Below are 21,143 nucleotides of genomic sequence, written 5' to 3' on the forward strand. Positions count from 1 at the left end.
CGTAAAAAATCAAATGGAATGAAAAATTGGAATCCAAAAACCAGTCACATTTTGAGCTTAACTTCATTTAGATATATTTGTATTCTGCAGTAGATTTATAATTTTGTTCGTTCATGTAATATGTGACGCCATATTGCATGTTATATCGTCTGAATCGTCTTGAAAATGTTTAGTTAAGTTCAAGTTTATACCGGATATTTGTTAACGCGTAAACGCTCGTAGTGAGTGATGAAATTGAGAGTCCCGTTGCTTTTACGTTAGTGTTAGGCTTGTGAGCCAAACGAGTTTGCTCATTATAACGGCTCATTCTTCCTGAATTAACTTACCAAAAAAATTGTTATTCTTATCTGTAATACATAGACAAGAATCAATTTCGAGGGAATGTTGAATAATAACGCCGCCCAGTGGTGTATTTGGTAGTGCAACAGGTCTTCACACGACAAGACTGGACCAAAATTTCATCGAGACCAATCCTTCGTACGTAGGACTGGCTATCTATCTATGAGTAATTAAAATCAAAGCCACAGAAAGCCGCAAATGGCAGCCCTAGAGAAAGATAAGAGTTGAATAATATGTGAAACAGAAACAGAAATTGTGAAACCGACCGATCGAGCCTAATGGCGGAAATTGTTCTTCAATGATCTTTCCGACATATTTGACGAGGTCAGCGGTTGTAAAAAACGGGCTTGTCAATGAAACATATTCGATTCGGAAGCGATCAATTACGCTTAAACAAAATAAAGAGAATCGATCGTGTCACGGTGGACGGCACATGCCCTGCGCTTATCGATGTTTGCCTCGTGTGACCTTGAAAATATCCACCAACTTTCAGTTTATACTTTCAGCAGCTCTCTGAAGCCTACTCAAAATAAAAATGAGAGATATCGTACCCAACTGGAAATAGATGGGTGTTGAAGCATCTATAAATATTTTGAAGACCACTGATACGATAAAACAGACGAAAAGTGCAATCACCGTCATAAAACTATCTTCTGACAATTTTACGGCTTCAAGGATAAGCTCCAAAAATGACGAAAATGAATACGATCGAATTATTTGTTTATTTTGTGTTGCTTTACAATTGTATCCTAAATAACGCAGGAGGAATATTGAAGGAACAGCAACAAACGGTTTTTTGTTAATGATTAAATTAGTGGCTAAATAATGATGAAGCGGCGAACATGAAAAAGGTGGTACTTAGTTTAGAGAACTTATCATAATTCTATATCTTTTCTCAGCGAAATGTTTGATAAAAGATTTAAAAGGTTACTTTATTCCCTTCTTATCACTTTTTTGCTTCGTAAAAATGATTTGGATTGAGCTGTTAATCACAGCAAAACAGTAAAGGATCTGCCAAAAAAAAAAATAATTTTAATTGTTTAAACCTCTGAAAAACGTGGATTAACGCCACGAATCACGTATTATTCCGCCAGTAAACAACTTGAATGTTCATAATCGCTCACATGGTACATTAGATATACACCGATTGTTTTAATCCATTGGCACCCTCAGTAGACACCCTACGATCATCGAACCCGGCAGCATCGGCAACTCTTGAGAAGGAGCACTTGAAAGCGGCGATTCTAAACATTATGTTCAAGAGTTCTTCTTCTTTTCCGAGCGACAAGTTTGATACGCAAATGGAATCGTCAATGCCGTTGTTGCACGAACTGACTCAGTCATGTAAATACGTGAATGCCATGTTGTCTCTCTCAGACCTTCTGTCGTAAAGCAAACACACAAGGCTGTAATGGTGGAGATATTTTGTGGTTGCTTTTTTATCACGACTTTTGAAATAGCTTTTACGTAAAAATGACAAAGTGTGTGTCCGGCAATTGAGCGGCCAAGGTAGGCAGTTATTTCGGATCCTTCGATCTGGTGAAGCTACAACCATCTCGTTCAGTATCAAATTGTACAAGTAAGAGCTTACTCACAAGTCATATAATACTGAACAATGCAAGTGGATCTAGATGGTACTAGATTCTTGTGAGAAGCCGGACCAGCACTGTGACCAGCAGTTGTGGTTGACGCATGTTTATGTCGTAAATTTAAAGTGATAAAATACAAATTTGGTTTAAATGGGTATAGAATGTTTGAGTTAGCTAAATTTTAACTATGGCATTATGAGAAATTTGGAAATAGTTAATACAGCACTACCGCTTTTGGCATAAACTGAATCATAATGAAAAAAAAAAATTAAGCAAGTGAAACAAAATTTCAACACAGAAAACACGTTTAATACAGATTTTTGAAAACCATGACTAATAAAATCATACGGGTTTACTCGAATATTTTAAAAACATTTTTTTCTCATGTTTAAACATCTGTGCAAGCAAAAAAAGAATATGTGTTAAACAAGCAGTGATCAAAAACACAAAACAATCAAAAATCTTTTACCCAATGTTTTCTAATTAACGGTATAACCTATGCAAGAATGCGACACTAAATCATTTATTGAAAGCCACTAAAAAGCTCTCTATTTTCTACATTCTGCGCAATTAAACTTCAACCGTTTTCTTCAATTCCATTTTGATCGTAATATACAAGTTTCTTGAGTGCTTTCGGATTTTGAATTTTATCACTCGGACGCGTCGAAGTGGCACAAAATTAGAGCTCTATTTACTATAACTGTCAATCTCCAATCGCGCAGGTTGCTTGAAGAGATTGCTTTTTTATTCTGTCGCATATTTTGGTCGCTTTCTCATGTGTTTAAAGTGAAAAAAAGCCTAGCGAGCGTATGTTAAGGTATCGTTTTTGAAGTCATTCGCAAGATCGTGCGATCGTCCATAAATTGTCTGTGTTACACAACCGATTGTGGCGGGTTTTATCCATTCATCCACAATAACCAGATCTTGTTGCTTCTAAAATCGTGGTGGTGATTTGAATAAGTTGATGAAAACATCAACAATCGGTAAAGTTGTTGTAGCATTTAAAATCATATTTTCTTAAAACACAACAATTTTTCAATAACAACAAAAACGTACGCAAAACAATGATAGCAGACGCTTGATGATGCTTCTAACCTTACCTAAAATTCTGCTTTTTGGGACGCTGATAAAAATATATGATTAGTACCGTCATATACATACGGTCTTACAGCGAAAGTTATGTTACACCGTTGCAAGCGGAGGAAATGGCACACATCTTCGCTGATGTGGGAGTTTAAATATCTTTCTCACGCAAAAACGTTTCCCGAAATTAACCAAACGACAAAATCGGCATTGGACAACGAACACCTAATCCATTGCAGCATTGAATTTCCTAATCTTCTGCTGCTACTTACTATACCTCCAAACCATGCTATCCATCATCTTCGAGAAAATCGAAGAATCAGTGTATAGAACTTGCGCTAAAGCACCACGAGGTTCAATTTTAAAATTATTAGCACGCTTATTTCCGAACTGGACAAGATTCCTGCAAGTGTGTAGTTGCTGGTGAAGTGTGCTGCTCAACCCGATAACAATACATGGACTGTGTGTTGAACGTGACTTCAGCCCAGGTTTCTTCCGCTCGAAAGAAGGGGCTGTATAATGAAGCATTCAGAGTCCACTCGGGAGATATCAGTGAGACTTGAACCGTATGCCATCTTAAGGCGCAGGCTTTGCGGTCGTTGCGTGATCGCTTTAGCAGTGTTTTATGTTTGTGTTGTAAGTCCAGCGTAAATTTCTTTCACTTTCTGCCTCGTCCCGTACAGGTCAACCTGTTCGATCCAAAAACGAGAATTTAATCACAAATCTCTACGGCGGGACTGGTTCCTTGTTCAAGCCAGGATGCTAGTAAGTTGTAGGCATTGAAGAAAAAATAATGGCGTTGATTAAACACGGATTGTTGTTGAATGCACTACGATTTCCTCTAAGCATCAGTAATATCTAGTGTCCGCAACGTCGACAAAGAGCTGATACTTTTGTTCACTTTTGCTTTCTTTAACACGAAGATGCGCTCAAACACATGCACTGGTAATAACAGATGGTTTTTTACCGTAGTTGGTTAGCTCCATAAACTTGTAGTTCTGGAAAAGCGTCTCGACGATGTTCTTCAAACTGGTGTAGCATGCTCACCTGGTAGAAAGAGGAGCCAATCCATTTGACCTGCAGCAAGCGGCATTCAGAATACAGCAAATGACTCTGAGGTTATTGACTCATATATATTGACTTAACGTTTAGGTCTAAATGTTCCGAGACCGTAAAACCCCAGAGCTATATTGTCATGTTGACTGACCGTTTTGGTGTATGAATGATGATTTAAACAAAATATCAAATAGTTCTGACTCTGGTTCGGGTGATCCCAGATTCCTCTGTGGTTTCTTCCGAGATAAAGTCATATGCTGCCAACAATTGGTAATCCCATCAGAAGCTATTCGAGACCGGAAGCTGATTTTAGTAACTCATTGAATTTAAAACCATCATCCCTTCACGGTGTTAAGGTTAACAATGGTCAATGAGTATATTTGAAACCATTAATTTCGGATTTAACATTCATTCAGGTGTAATTCTAATATCGCGCATTGTAAATTAATTGCCTGACATCTTCAGCACCACCCCAAATTAATAAACTAAAAATCATCCATTTTTAATCTTTCGCAGATGACAACAATCTCAATTTGATTCCTCAATGAAACTCCAAAATAGATTGGTGTAGAAAGTATGAAGTCTGTATACGCAATGCCTCCACACGTGATGATCACTAAAGCATAAAGCAACATATCGAAATACAAAACAAAGCTGCTTGGCAAATAATAACGACCATGTAATCATTCCCAAAACAAAACAAAAATAACCGCCTTCGATCGTTTAATAGTTTCCCGATGCGATACAAACCGCTTGTGAGAGCAAACCAGTAGCAAACGATTTTCCATCCGGATCGGATGGATCATTTTCATCTGCACGATGCGCAGTTTGCAGCCACGGTGGTGCTGGAACAGGAAGTGATATGAAATAAGTGGTGTAAGAGATAAAAAAGTTACTGCTGCTGCAAACAGCACACATAAACGTCCGTCATTAATGTGGTTCGATTGAGGTTTATGCTTATCCGTCAAATACTAGTGGGCCATTCCAGTGCTATGACGTATATAGAAACATGAAAAAATCTATTTTGTTTGAAAAATGATTTCTCTCCTCTTGTAGCATCCCCATGAGATTCGTGGCTCTTGTCTGCTATCGGCACACTGCAGTGTTTATTGTTTCTTTGCGTTATATTTGTGTTTTGTCTGTTTTCAATGTAGCAACAATTAATACGAGAAAACATCAATCCGGAGGCATCAATAACGTGCAAAACACGCAGTAGTCTGTGTTGGTGTAGTGCAGTGCAGCGCAATAGAGCAAAAGTAAGAAGAAGATAAAAGTACCAAAGCGCGCAGTACATCGTCCGTTAACCACTTCAATGCTGTAGATCACATAAGGATCTGTAATTCGCAATAGCGCCGGAACAAGGTTGTGTGTGTATTGAATAGAGTGAAGTGCACTGACGTAGCAGCAAACGAAAGAAACCTGCTGATAATGCTATCGCGCATCGGTGGTGGCCATCAGGTGCAGCAATCTTCGTCGGCTCCACCATCTCCTCTGGCTATAACGATGGCAAGCAATCATCACAAAGTGTCACATGAGGTGGACGATTTAAATGAGTATTTATCTGAGTACAAGCTGCAGGCACCGATTGAACCCATCACCCATTATGCCGGTAAGTGCAACAAACGGGCTTTTACGAATGCATCACTCGTTTTACGTGACCTTCTGGTAAAAGATTGTCTAACCCATCACAATATTGACCCGGAGATACATTTGCACCATGCAGGAAGACGTTGTAGGTATTTATTTTAACAAATGTTTGTTGTATTATCGAACCCCAACAATCATCAAATCTAAACAGTGTTTTTGTCTCTTGTACATCGTACTTAGGATTCAACTAGAAATACAAGCTGCAGTTGCTTATCTTAATTTCATTTCATTTCATACCCCCGAAATATGACTGCAGTACATTTGTGTAATTTGTATTCCAACAAATCAAGGATGTTATATACCTGCCTGTCTCTACAAACAAGGAGTGTCTGCTGGGGTAATGATACCAATATGGACAATATTTGATAGCTCTATCAGCTATTTCATCAGTCGTTGATTATTTTATGATGTTGCTGCGTGTTTCGATCAACATCTTTAACGAACGGGCTCTTCTGTTGTCATCAAGTTGATCCGTAGGAAAAACCGGCATTGTTTTCATTCACCCATTCCCCAGATGTCCGATGTGAATTAACAACAGCGTCATGCATTTATTGTCTTGTCTTCCATCAATGTAAAATATAAAACTTATTCAGTGAAAATATTTGGAGAAAAACGCATGTGAGTGAATTAATTAATTATAGAAATATAGAATGTTAGGGCGAAATGGTACAAATCAATTGATGTTAGGTATGCGGCCGCATGAATTATACGAAGCATCGAAGTATTTATTACAAATGTTATCATCGTTCAAATAGAAAAAGAAACGATAAGATTGCTGGAATATTGCAAACACTAAAAACACACATGAATAGATCACGTGGGTTTAGATAAGGAGTACTAAATGGAGTGTTCTGCAGTATTTACGTCTTTTCATTAGGAAGAAGCGGAATACTTTGGAGCAAGAAAACATGAACCAATTTAATTATGAAAACACTTGAAAATAGCGAACTCTCATTGGCATCGTAAGAATTCTGCTTCTGCATTATCTGTAAACTCAATCTGACTGAATTCAAAATGTGACTAACCTTGAGTACATGGGTCAATTAAATATTTACAATCGCTATGCTACTTTTAGTTGGAGGCGACGCATAACGTTTCCATGATAACATTATTTCCCATATCCATGGATCATTTTTTTGAGTGGAACATTTTTGATTTCACATCTCTTCTTTAAACTCCTTTCTTTCAACGCGTTCTATGATCCCTCTATGAGCCAACAATGTATTTTTCCATGTATACTTTGGTTTTATCAAATGGACCAAACCAAATGGACGCGCAATTTGAGAATGTTGCCCTTGGGTATTCGCGCGTTTTCTAGCATTTTCAGTCGGATCCTTTACAAGATTTTCAAAAAGATTTTAATTTTGGTCGGTGATACAGTGTGAACGGTTTCGCGTCGCTACCATCAAGCCACTGGGCCGCCCCAACGCTTTCAAGTGCCAAGTGAGCGCAGGACTCGCTATCCTGATTAATATATATAATATATATATATATATCAAGGAAGACCAGAAATGGTCATTGAATCCACGAATATAGCGAATACCATGTTTTACAACAACTTATAAAGGTATTTAATAAGCTGTTTTACTGCTTGATTCGCTTCAATTTTTTATGTTTTTTACTAACAGAATTGAGAGAGTTTTTCAGAAGCAGTTGCTGTTGTTGTTGTGCTATGTTGTTTATTTCTCTGTTTAAATAGAGAAAATTTTATCAAACTAGGTAACCAGGATTCTGGAAACGCAGAATTTTGTGGAGTCAAGTCCAAATGGCTAAAACGCCATGAAATGCAAATAGTAAACTTCTTTTGAATGAAAAGTTCGGTAAAATCATAGTCAACAATCGTCAGTTCAAATCAAATCAGCTGCCATCATCTTCTTGCTCATTGTACTTCACCGGCTTCATATTTCGGGTTTGTAATTGCAAAATTGTGTCGTCAATGTATGGAGATTTTACGAGACGAGAAGATTTTTGTAGGGTAAATATTTTTTTGCAGATCGTCTGTGCTTCATAAATCCATTACACATGCTGAGCGGAAAATCCAGAGATCTTGGCCGGCTAATTATGGGCTTTTTTAACTTTATTTATCTGTAACATGGATAGTTGTTCCTGGCAACGAGGGATTGGTTCGGATGTAAATTTGTACCGGCCCTGTCGAATGAAGACTGGTGCCGCTACCAAATATATTACCAGGCACATCTGATAAAATGGCACCGTATGAAATCTAAACATGTATGTGCCTGTTAATGGAAAGGTATGACTCATATATACTAATCGGTAGATGTAGTCAGAAAAACTCATGTGTAACCGGTGGTACCTGAATGGGAATACCTACTTGACCTTAGACATATGCAATCAGTTGCAGTTTTCCAATTGTGAAAGTTGTCGACTTTCGATGAAATAATGTGCAGTGCGTACGAAAAGCAGGATAAGGGATAGGGGTATAATGTGACGCAAGATTCTTAAAAACTGCTTAAGTGTAATTTGGAGTACTCATGTTAAAATGATATGTCGCCGCATATGAGAATCACAGTCCAGGTGGGAGCTGAGCGCAAACAGGACGTGTCGTATATTTTTACGATACATTTCATTCGTGATAACTGACCAAGGTTCGGGACTATTCAACTACAATGACCAAATATCTAAGACAAGATGCAAGATGTTCAGATCGGACAAATGGCTATCTCAGACTAACAGACGAAGCCGCTAAGGATCAATGTCTGCAAAAACCTAAAAAAACAAGAATTGCTCTATGTGACTTGGAATATGCTTTGCCGAATAGTTTTTTTTTATGAGAGTCAAGGTTACATCCAAGCCAAGGCATCTCGGGCGATGTGAAATTTGACAATTTTTAAAATAAATGAAATAAAATTAACAACGTCCACCAATTGGGAAGAAAACCTCTTTTTACACATCTTTGAGTTTGCGTACACAACGGAATTATGTTGCATAGCCCTGTAACCGGGCCGATTAGCTAGTAATAGAAATTTTATATATATTTGTGATATATTTATGTTGAAAACTAAAGAATCCTGGAGATGGAGAAATATTTAGTAACGCTGTTTATTCCCTAGACTGGAGTCATGTTATGCAATTACTTTACTTAATTATACCTATATTTTTTAAATTTAATTATTTGCTAACGATCATAGCCCAGTAGGTTGTTGAAATCGATACTGGGCGGCCATTTGTGGTTGATGGCTGAAGCATTTTTACGTATCTTTCCTCGTAGCTATTAAGAAATGATTTCAATCCGGCATAAAAAAGCTTACCAAAAGATATAATTGCAAAATGCGTTATATCGTGCATTTTCTACATCTTTCGTGCACTTTGATATGATGAAACATTTGATTTGACAATATTTTTTTATTGTCCTTAATTAAATATAAAATAGCTCTGCACGCTGTTCACTCGCTACGTTAATCTGAGCAATTTCAATCACAACTATTATATCGCAACATTAAGAAGATTTGCATATAGTCAACAGATTGAGAATTATGTTTAACAAATCCGCACATCGTTGATGCGCCACCATTCATACACGCCTATATTGCTCATCTTTCTTTTACATGAAATCGACACCTCTTTCCAAATCCAAAACTTCGCGCCTTGAATCCACTGCAGAATTCTCACTATTCCACATATTATAACGTGCGATTTATGAAGATGCTGCCTCGAATGTTGAGTGATAATACACTACAAAGAGAATCATTTTCAATACCGTCTATCTATCATTTTTTTGCAAGCCAAGTCTTTATCGTTTAAATGGGATGATCTACACTCGAATAGATGGGTTGTTGATTAAACGGGGACATTTGGAAAAGATCCGCATTATGCGTACACAATGTCGTCAAGTTTGCCGGCGCGTTTTGGCAGGCTTACACCTCTTGAGATTGTTGCACTGGTAAGGAGGAGGATATATTTTGACTACTTAATGTGGTGCGGCGTCACTTCGTTGGCCTCTTACTTTAGATCGTCAATGGAAAAACGGTTCAAGAAAGCGGCTTAGTCTCTGATGCAAGAAATGTTTTACTAAGCAATCGCGTCATCGAACATAGCACCGTCTTGAGCGAAAAGTATACGTTCCGCATTAAAGGTTGCATTGCAAAATCGCCTCCATTGTATGAAGAGGGTGGTTTTTTCCATCTACCCATAGAATCGATAGTTCTGTCTTGTCGCGTCATTACAATTGGAAAACCAATGTTCAAGGAATCCATCACTAACCGGGCGAAGGTGGGTGTAAACGTGCCGTTAATGTAATCAAGTTCATATGAATGTTAATGAACGTAGTCCGTGATCGCTAAACGATGACGGAGAGATTCGATCGGATCGAAAATGGTGAGGCTAAATGCGATATGCAAGCAAATGAACGTATACCTAAGGACAAAATACAATTTGGCATTGTTCTTATCGTTAAACGGATTTTTCCGTCTGAAACGTTGCCAACCGTTCAGGAATCTACCATACCAGCACGCTAAAATCGAAAAAATAATCGCAAAATGCGATCTGTTTAAATTGTGTACAGGATTGTTCAACGGTAATCATAATGTTGAAAATAATTCAATAAAATCTCGTTGTGGGATGAATGAGACGTGAATTTAGGTTTGCAATAACTTTTCAACAACTGCTTTCGTTCCTAGTTAAGAATTAGGGAACGAACCATAGGTACGATCACAATGTGTTAAAAGCCGCGTTTAATAGTTGATTAAATGGCAGCATAACCGTATGAGTTTGACATCTTGCGTTTACAAACAAATTCTAATTCTTATGCTTTGTACGTTCACCTTCGGTATGCAGAGAACTGATCATTGAACGTGACCATGTTTGCTAACCATGTACAGTGTGTATTTCAAATATGGCTTGCTAGACGAGACAATCGAGACTAAACGTGGTATGTACCTGCATAAACTTTGACGTCACGGCATTTAAACAATAAGCAGCATTACGGTAATAATGTAGTGCTGAGCTTGTTTTAAAAATTTTAAGGAAGGAGTTGTTTTCATCATAACTAAAGATTTTGTTCCATAAATAACATGACTGCACGGTCATTCATCAAATAGTAAACAAATACTCTTTCTGATCATTATTTCCGTACTTTTGCTCAAGGTTACAATTTTTGCGACCGTTAAAAAAACCGTTCTACAGAAGTCATCATGTCACACACTTCGATTGTCAAGTCAGACCAATGGAATTGTCGTGTTGTGTACTTTAATGTATCCACAACAAAGTATAGTTTTTCTTCCAATCCATGATAATGAGGCAGTGATCATACGATCCTTGCGTATTACAATTCCGTTACGAATTGCACTTTAAATAATCGTTTCAGTTCGGGCAACCCGAATGCGAAAAAGTTCAAACAAAACAAGTGACACATTGTTTGTCACGCGCCTAACATTTTTCAAGGTGTAATAATATGTAATGAGTTCAATATTATGTTTTCTACCGATCGGTGATGCTTGTTGAGTAAAATAGAAATGAAGAGATACATTGTCATGCCGTTTGCATCCAGTTTCGATGGATGTATTCTGTCGTTATTCGACATATGTGCTCAACAGTGTATGCATTAGGAACCGATAGCGGGCCGAACCAACGAAGCTACAAAAGTGTTATATTATTCGTTCAAACAGTAGCCCGCCACGCCACGTCCGCCCACTTGACTTTTCACCGTAAGTTTACGCCAGATGGAAAATGTATACGTGCCAAAACATGAATATGCCAATCTTTGCTAACACTCTTTCGCAAATGAGTGGACTTTGACTTCAGTTTTCGACAAAATGGCAAAAGGCGGCAATGCGTCATATGACAGATTGTCTATTGTATTGCTATATGTGACTGCATTAGATCCCTAAAGGTTTCTGCTGCATTGCCACTCAATTGAAATGATACTTTCAATGATTCATATCATTAGCAGTTCTCGCTATGTTTTTTATGTCTGCTCATTACACGATTTGATTCATTTATAAAAAAAACTCATTAAACAATGTTTTGTATATTTACTGATTGCTAAAATACGTTTGTTCATGTTTTTTAAATTAATATGATCAAACTAAATGAGCGCGGAAAATGGGTGAATCGATCGTCTACCTTGACGACGCAACGCGCTGTACAATGTACTCTGAAACCAATCTCAATGCCATTCCTTTCAATATACAACCTGCTTCGCCTAATTACATGAATCAGCCTTGGGCCTTGAAGTTTGTGCGTACCGCAGTGCTATAGGAAAGCAAATAAAATAATCCCACCTCCACGAGTCGTATATATTTATCTCACCATTTCAGATCGATCGGTTTACGCGCAAACGCTTCCCCAAGAAGTGCCGATCGCATTGGGTGAGTGATCGATTTCACAAAATCAAAATCGATGCAATTGTTATGGAAACCACGCGTACGGGAATTAATATGTAGTAAGTCCATAATGTGTAACAAAAAGTAGAAAATTTTAATGCAATTCCATCGAATTCCAATCATCAACAACATCACACACGTTACACTCGTTTCACTCATTTTGCTGTACGAATACGTTTTATTTTGTTTTTTGGTTTGGTTCGAATTGTTGTTTTTTTTGTTATGTAGCCTCAGGAATTCGAAATCGTCTAAGAAGGTTTGCGAGCATCTAGGGCGGGAGGTTACCTACAATTTCGGTACAGTGCAGTTACTCGTTCCCGTTTTTTCTCTTTTTCCAGTAGAAGGTATTCTATGAGCTAACTCAACACATAAACTTACATATAAACTGCACTGTTACGGATGACGCAGGGTTCAAATGTTGGTTAGAGAAATTAAGCATTGTTCGAATCTAATACACAGTCTCTAATGTTCATTTGTACCGATTAAAATACCTTACTTGAAAGTTCTTTCTATAATTTAACACAACCAAACAGGCATCTAATAGCTGTGCAATGGTAACTGTGAACTTCAATTTCGAGTTTTCCGCACAGTAGCACTCTCGCGATTCGATGTTGTATGATTTTGGCACACGAGTATGCGATATTAGGCAAGGGGATTAAAGTCCTTTTTTTCTCTTCTTTACCGGCACAACAACCTCAAGAGGTCTAGGCCTGTCAATTCTGTCTTTCTTTGACTTTATTTAACCGTAGCGGGATAGTCAGGTTTGTGCGATTGATGGGATTTTGTACCGATCGTATCGTGTTGAAACCTGTTTTAATTATGGGAAGAAAATCATACGAAAATGTTTTCCTTGTAATGAAAAAATAAGTCAAAAAATTAAGCCGTCCTTCAAATTTAGATATTGAAATTATCTATATCAGGTTATGTTGACAAGAGCACCAATAAATACAACATTTAACATACCAATCATGTCATGTCATCAACTACGTTTTCTCACCATTTCCATCTGCTGTGACCATCTCTTGTTGCAAGATCAAATTCCCACTAAGTTGGTTTGGGGTGGCCATCCGGCATCGAATCCGGAAGCCTTTTTAAAAACGACGTTCAAAGTTTGTTTCCCACAAACTCCGTTTGTAAAATATTTGAACCAATGTTTGAACCTATGCATGCGAGCTTTTTTAATGAATGAACGCAAGAAAACTTTCTCATTATCAAACCACTCCCAGGTAGTTGGTTTATAATTTTTAAAAGAAATAAAAATACCGTTATTTGAAGATGTGAATTGTATAACTCAATTACAACAAGCACCACCACGCAAACACGGGAAAAAACTTCAACTGAACGGGGAGTAATTTAGACTTAAATCGTGTGGTGAGCTGATTCACGTGGAAGATGAGGATTGTTTATTTCATTGAGATCTTACCCTCGTTATGATACCGGAACACTTAAAAAATGCGCTAAATTTAAAACTTCATCATACAGTTCATTTTTGGCTCTCTCGTTTCTCAACCATGCATGATGAGGGAAATCCGTGATGAACGTATATTACCTCTTTTGTTTTCCTTTTTGGGTGCTGAAAGATCGTGGAAAAAGCCTTCACGAGCAAAAATGCGGAGCTTCACGTAGATCATGTTCCCGATCGGCCATGGCGGCCATCGAGAGCGTTTGTTAATTAATTATTAATTTATGCTTGCACTATATACCTTTCCATTTTATAGGTTAGTAGTGCATACAGGTCGCCAACAGGGTTGTAAAAATATGCTTTTACGTGTCTTGTGTCTTTTGTGAATCGATCGAAAACCACCGCGGGTTATAATTTTATGTTTTATTTTAAATTAATGTTGATGTATCAACTTCACTAAGTCTAATTTTTAATACATTGTAATGTAGAAGAATGGGTCGGCCCGTTGGTGTATTGGTAACGGCGCAGGTTTTCACACGACAGAACCGATGTAAAATCCCATTCGTACTGATCCCACGTAAGTAGGATTGGATATCCTGCTACGTGTAAAAAATAAAGTCAAAGAAAGCCAGTCTGTCACCATGGCCACCAGACCTCTTGAAGTTGTTGTTCCAATAAAGAAAAAGAATGTACAATAATGTTTTAAAATAAATTCACCAGTCTTTCGCGAGTATTTTTACAGATAAATTTATTTCTTTTTGCGCTGTATGTTCACCGAGGCGTTGGTGAAGTGTTGATTGATTAGTAAAAGGTTGATAACGATGAAGAGACGTTCAGTTTGTTCATAAGTAATATAAAGAAATCTAACTACATCGTAGAACCCCCCCCCCTCCCCCCCCCCCCCCCCCTACCTCTACCAGGCTTATGTGGACAAAAGGTATGAAAATTATCACTTTGAAACCGAACTGATAAAAAAATCGTCGCACGAGCACAGTGATATAATGAACCCACAAACGACTAACGACTTATACGTCGCATGCTTATAGGTGCAACGGTAATGTCATAAAGGGCATGGCCGTCAAAAACGCACTGTAATTAAGTAGAAGCTAAACTGTTTGACTAGCAGCAGTAAACATGTCCTACTTTCTTTCCTTTTTCTCCGCATCTAGATGGAGAACTCGAAGCAGAATGGCTTAATTCGGCAGGATTTTCACAGCTAACCAAAGCATTCGAAGATGTAAGTGTGCTCGGCTCTTTTTATTTATTATATACTATTGTAAATATAGTTTTACATCTTTAACTTTAGCACCATAACGTTCGACCCACATGAAACAATTTCATCTATATCATCTAACACCTCTAAATTTTCATTAACAATAGCAGCAACAACTCCAACAATAACCCACAATCGTCCTGTCATAATTAAAAATAAATAAACCACTATTGCTGTCAGTATTTCTTGAAATCACCTTCATTTCTCTCTCCTAATCTATGGCAGGGTCGCGAGCTGTCAGCGACGGAACTAGCTCCGGTCATCTCTGGTCTATCAAACACGCACGCGGAAGCGGTAAAGCAGCGCGTGAAGGCACTCAACCGCACTGTACGTGGCCACACACGCAACCGATCGACGAAGAAGCCGGACATACGAGACGTATTTCGGGATCAAGATTCTTTCAGCACGGGTACCCGTTCACGCAGTGCCACACCTGACTCACTTGATTCGTTACCAGGGGACGATACTTGGAATACACCATCGCGCAATCACCCTCACATACCACGTTTTGTTTCCGTGTTCGAGGGTTATGGTGTTGTTCGTCCGACCCCGATCCGTGGCAAACAAAATCTCCGCCGCACACCCAGTGCACCATTGCGTGGTTCCGCTGAACTGTTTCGTGGATCGCACATTCGATGCGATATCCCAATTCACAACGGTGAGTTTTGACTACCTATGGTGTTGTTCTAGAATAATACATACCTATAATGTTAATCTTTGGTTGCATTTGCAGAGGGCATTGAATTGCTTAACTTCCAAAGACTGGGAACGATTCACATACCAAGGATTCGATCCGGTTCGGATCCGTCATGTACGATCGGGTATGCTTGATGATTCTCAAACATTATAATACATTTCTTGATACTTAACAAACTTCTACTATTTGACTGCAAAGACCCCACGCAGGTCAGCACATTTCCGGCACTCGTAGCCACACCAACTTATACAACGGCACGTCCGTTGTCCGTCGGGACAATGACGACTCTGGCAACTCGTCCTCGGAACAGAGCCCGCCGAGCTCGCCACCACGCAATAGTCTACTAAGCTCAGTGGAGAACTCACCGCTTCGCTCGTCATACGAACCGGTCAGCTTCGAGAGCATGATTAAGCAAACGATCCCTTCGGCCACGGACCAATGGCAACAGCTGCCGGAAAGCTCCCGTGAACCCTGCCTCGACATAAACGAGATATCGGAAGGTGAGCAAAAGCGGTTACAACCGTTGCTGTGGCTCGAGTTGGCCTCGCTTTTTGACAAAAATCACGTGTCACTCGACAAGCGGAAACCATTCAAACGAAAGCGTAAAGAGGAAGGCAATGTGTTTGGCGTATCGCTGAACGCACTCGTTCGGCGTGATCAACAGGTCACTGGTGAGGATACGGCCTTGGTGCCACTAGTACTGCAGGCTATATTGGCTGAGCTGGGAGTGCGCGGTGCTAAAGAAGAAGGCATTTTACGAGTACCAGGCCACAAGCAGAAGGTAGGTGTGACGCTGTGAAGTGTGAGGGCAAAATAAAAATAAGAATATTTTTTTTATTTATTTACTTCACTAGATCGAAGCGTTGTACCATGAGATTGAACATAATTTTTATTGCAAGCTAGAAAAGATCAATCCACTAATCAAGAAGGCAGGAGTGCATGATCTTAGTGCACTCTTGAAGCGTTGGTTAAGAGAGCTGCCTCAGCCACTACTGGCCAACGATCTAGTACACCTTTTTTATCAAACGAATGGTAAGTATTTATGGATTTAGACATGAATAAGCTCACACTCGAAATTGAATTATTTTGTTACGTTTTAGTTCTACCTCCACACGATCAGTATAAGGCATTGGCAGTACTTTGTCAGTTATTACCACACGAAAATCGCAACACAATGCGTGAACTACTAAGATTCTTCCGTCGAGTAGTGGAGTTCCAAGAACTGAACAAAATGTCCCAACAAAATGTTGCAACGATCATTGCACCTTCGTTCTTTCCTCCAAGGTAAGCAAAGAAACTGTTCCAGATTTAATTCCTTCTTTTCAAACTACTAACTTTTATGTTTTGTTGCAGATTTGTTCACCCACCAGATAAGAACGATATTGGGGCGCAAGTACGTATGGCTGCCCAATGTTGCCATTTAACTAACGTACTAATAACCATGACGGACAGCTTGTGGTTGGTGCCGGAACGTCTAATTGAACAAGGCAAGATGATTAATAAAAATGGACAGGCAAGTTTATTACCCTCCAATATATCCAAGCACAACCTAACCTACCAATGCTTTGTATTCCATTCTTTCACATTAGCCTAAGCGTCAGCTAACGCGGAAAACCAAAAATGGAAATGTCGTATCGGTAAATCGCAGTGACACAACAAATGACGGTGATTTTGTGTTCGATACCAACCATATTCATCGTTTAGTGATATGATCAGCGAGATTGCAGCACCGGCCCATCTCAATATGGAAACTAGGGATTCACCACCAACAAGCTTTATCTTTCCACCAACGACATAAAAACCAAGAACCTAACGCTAAACCACTTACACAGATACTTAGTTACTTAGTTGAACCTTAAAAAGTAGTTGCTAAACGAAACATAGTCAAGGTGCTCTCGTCAATCGACCGGTACTAATTTTAACTGTACGCCTGTGTCTGCATTAGATCGCTCTATTACCCATATACCTCATTAGGCAATAGGAACAGTGTATTCGGTCATTTTAAGTGCTCTAAATTAAAGAACAGTGTAAATAAGTAATGCAATCTGACAACCATTGAATACCATTGGACAGTAATTGCAAGAGTAAATGGAGCTTGTATTAGATTCAAACAAAATTATATATTATAATCTGTGTGACGCGTGTTTACCATTGTTTGTGCTAGTTGTTCATGCATTCATCATACTGGTCATATAGACATTAATTATGCTAGCGTCAGTGCTTCGCACAGCCACACAAAGTGTTAATTTGTACAAAATAATTACAAAATTCGAGCATGCAATTGTGTATTCTGTTTAAGTAAGGATATGGAGTATTCTATTCCTATCACTCGTTGCATCGGAAAGTTAGAAAGTTACGTATATTTTCGTTACTTTTCAACAACATTTAATTTGCTCAATATCAACCTCTCATCTAGGGCATCGTTCAGTATTGTTATTGATGTATTCTGGTATTGGGTATTCTGTTTAAGTAGTTTAAATGTTAATTTTTTTTTGGGCGACCCGGTGGTGTATTGGTAGCGGCGCCGGTCTTTACACGACAGGACCGGTAAAAAAATCCCAACCGGACCAATCCTCCGTACGCTTTACTAGCTATCCCGCTACGGGTAATTAAAGTCAAAGTAAGCCAGAAATGTCAGGCCAAGACCTCTTGAGGTTGTTATGCCGACGATGCAGAAGAAGTGTTAATTTGTATATAGGTGCTAAATTCGAACATAAGTTTGTATATTCTGTTTGAGTAAGGATATGGAGTTTTATTCCTATCGTTTGTTGCATCGGAAAGTTTGAAAGCTTAAAAATATGTACATTTTTGATACTGATAAATAACATTTAGTTTGCTCAATATCAACCACTCATCAAGGACATCGTTCAGTATTGTTAACTGAGTTAATGCGAGGGTGTTTGTATTTTTTCTACAGAGCGATAATGCATACGACATATCAAGTGAAACAGATTAAACGATTGTCTGTCAATAGCAAGACATATCATAGTACTATGAACCTAAAGATTTAGAGCATGAATGCGTCTTGAAGAATCAGGCAATCCTCATTGGAAGTTATGGATAACTAAGGATAACTACACTTTGTTCTGGAAAATAGTCAACGGAAATATTTATTATATAAAGCAGTTGCCTCAAATTTATATGAATAGCCTTATGCATATATGTGTTCAATGTGGTGAGTTTTAAGGTTATACTTTTAATCAGATAACCTTATTCAACTTTTATAACAATTTTTTCCGCGGAGTTACGCGGATAATCCATCACGCCATCCACTAGAGCCATTCACCTAGCTCAAATTTCAGCAATAACCAATAATGGAGAATGTGATGAACATGTCGCAGCAAATAAAAGATTTTTTCCATAGCAGTGTGTATGTGGCATAATATTTTTTTATTATTTATTTCCAATATTCATTGAGCCGAATGTAGCTGCCCAGCTCAAAGTCTCTATAAAAATAACAAACAACAACATTCCCAATATGCTTTAATAGCATGAACAGTGTGGTGGACGTTCTTAAGCAAATGTACAAAACTCAACTATCTGGTATTGCGCCCCGAATTATATACATATTATGTATCCGAGCGGAAAAGGTTTCCACGCCAAAACTATGATGCATATGGTTATACTGATAGTATTCAATCACAATTAACTGATAGTTTCCAACAATTGAAGGGCCCGAAGTCGGTTTAGTATTTCATGAGATAAAAACTTAATAGAAATAGTTACTATTTTACATAAAAGTTTATAATCAATATAATGTTATAAGCGTGCAGTGGAGGATCAATCCCCTTGGAGGTCCCAGGGCGCAATTATAGTTGGGGCCTCTAATTTAAAAAACGATAAAGAAGGGGAGGGGCATTGAGGCTCTTGAATTGAGACAAAGCGAAAAGCGCAGTAAGTAGGGGCCTACTTCGCCTACCGTTTGATCCGCCGCTGGGCCGCCCTAGTCGTCTTCTTCACAACGATGGCCTGGGCCATCATCATCTTCGAATACAATATCGGAACCGGCTATATCACCAGCAACACCAGTTACCACTGTATCTGTACTCTTTTAAATGGAGCTACAATCATACGTGCGCCAACTTCGAGAAGCTGCACGTGGTGGAATTTACAACTACAGCATCCAAGGAGCACTTTGCCATCAAATTGCTTCGCTCGCTGTGCTTCCGGGAGATTCGCCATGCAACGCCAGATGGAGCCGAATGCAGAGGAAAATTCATGCAATCAAATTACTCCACGTGAATATGGCGCATATTGCATATCCTGGCGGGATATCACTCATTCTCTGATGCATTTTGCCGGGTGACTGTTCCAGCAGTACTGTGTCGACCAGTACAGCAAGGTCGGCCTGCAATGCAGCGTCTGAAATATATGGCAGAACGTTGGGCACAGCTTCGAACCAAAATGTACGCGGGATTGATAGATCTTGCTAGTGCTGAACAAACCGTAACAGATCTGCAACCACATTTGTCCAATTTGCCTATGGAAGTACCGGTGCAAGAGTCGGTTCCTGTCGCACGTCGATCGATCGATCCACAAAACATCTTTCGTACGGGTTGTCCTTGGACCATCATTGTGGGCGGATACATGAGGCACAGTATCAAAACTCAATGGTCATTGTTCGTGCTTTGGGCAAACCAGATCTGTTCATCACCGTGACTTGTAATCCGAGTTGCCCGGAAATAACACGAAGCCTCCTACCGGGACAATCTTGATAACAGGAATATAGTCCAGTACGTTTTGCAATACAGAATGGGCGAGTTACTAAGTTGTTAATTTTTAATATTTTATTTATTTGTTATATAGTGGACTGTATAATATTGTGTATTGTATATTGTGTATTAAGCAAACAACAAAAATTGAAATATAATAATAATAAAAAGCTGCACGGAATACAAATTAAGTTTGCATAGCTTTTAACATTTGAAAACTCAATTGCTACGGCACTTATCTGAGTTAGGGAGTTGTACTTCAAACATGATTTGAGTCTTGCGTGTACACCTCAGAATTCTGTTGCGTAGCCCTGTTACCGGGCCGTTATGCTAGTCTCTATATAAACGTATATATAAAGTATGCAATGCAGCAGGGATGGGCAAATTCATTCCATGCTTGCAGGTGTCACCTCTTGAAAAACATGCTGTCCTGGTATCGGAAATCTGAAAACAATTGTGTGCGCGGCAACGGTATAGTGTTTTTTCGCAGTTGACCAGCTGATTTTGTCACTTGATAAATTTGTCAGCATTTTGTCAAATTTCGTGGCCTTGCACCTATTAATGTATAATGCACCTATTTCTATCATTCGCTTGATTTTCGCGTATCAAGTTTGACGCTCCAATTTTAGGTCGGTTGGCCGTGCGTCAAGAAATCCAGCAATTTGTGGACCGATTTCTTGGCCGAATTTCTTGCAAATTATGAACCTCTTCGGTCATTGTGAAGACACTTGCGATCATTTCGTCACTTGCACATTTACATCAGTATGAAACACACTATGTGCTCCTCACGCGCAATTTGATAGTCAGTAGCAAATTATAGGGATACAACACCACAAAGCACTCACTATTTTTTCTCAAACAAACTGAGTTTGTTCAAACTCAACAAAAAAAAGAGACCGCTTTTAGCACGCACGACAATGTTTTAGCAAGACTATTATGATAAGTTCTTCACTGAATACATCGTTTTTATATCAATGCATACTTCATTTCTTCATGTATCTTTT

At 38.8% G+C, this 21,143-nt stretch overlaps 2 protein-coding genes across 2 annotated transcripts in view; one reads left to right on the forward strand and one right to left on the reverse strand.

Moving 5' to 3' along the window:
- LOC128302345 (rho GTPase-activating protein conundrum) overlaps positions 1-20,232 on the forward strand; it is a 32,039-nt gene extending 11,807 nt beyond the window's left edge. The window contains exons 2-10 of the mRNA XM_053039152.1: positions 5,222-5,676; positions 14,627-14,694; positions 14,956-15,388; positions 15,464-15,551; positions 15,626-16,208; positions 16,282-16,459; positions 16,528-16,711; positions 16,781-16,940; positions 17,017-20,232. Of these exons, the coding sequence (XP_052895112.1) occupies positions 5,496-5,676; positions 14,627-14,694; positions 14,956-15,388; positions 15,464-15,551; positions 15,626-16,208; positions 16,282-16,459; positions 16,528-16,711; positions 16,781-16,940; positions 17,017-17,139 (1,998 nt within the window). The 5' untranslated portion in view covers positions 5,222-5,495 and the 3' untranslated portion in view covers positions 17,140-20,232. The remainder of the gene's footprint in view (positions 1-5,221; positions 5,677-14,626; positions 14,695-14,955; positions 15,389-15,463; positions 15,552-15,625; positions 16,209-16,281; positions 16,460-16,527; positions 16,712-16,780; positions 16,941-17,016) is intronic.
- The window catches only part of LOC128302348 (crossover junction endonuclease MUS81), a 29,378-nt gene continuing 22,213 nt past the window's right edge, over positions 13,979-21,143 (reverse strand). The window contains exon 6 of the transcript XR_008287377.1: positions 13,979-14,113. The gene's annotated coding sequence lies outside the window, so the exon portion shown is untranslated. The remainder of the gene's footprint in view (positions 14,114-21,143) is intronic.

This window comes from Anopheles moucheti, chromosome 3, assembly GCF_943734755.1.
Source record: "Anopheles moucheti chromosome 3, idAnoMoucSN_F20_07, whole genome shotgun sequence".
Lineage (NCBI taxonomy): Eukaryota > Metazoa > Arthropoda > Insecta > Diptera > Culicidae > Anopheles > Anopheles moucheti.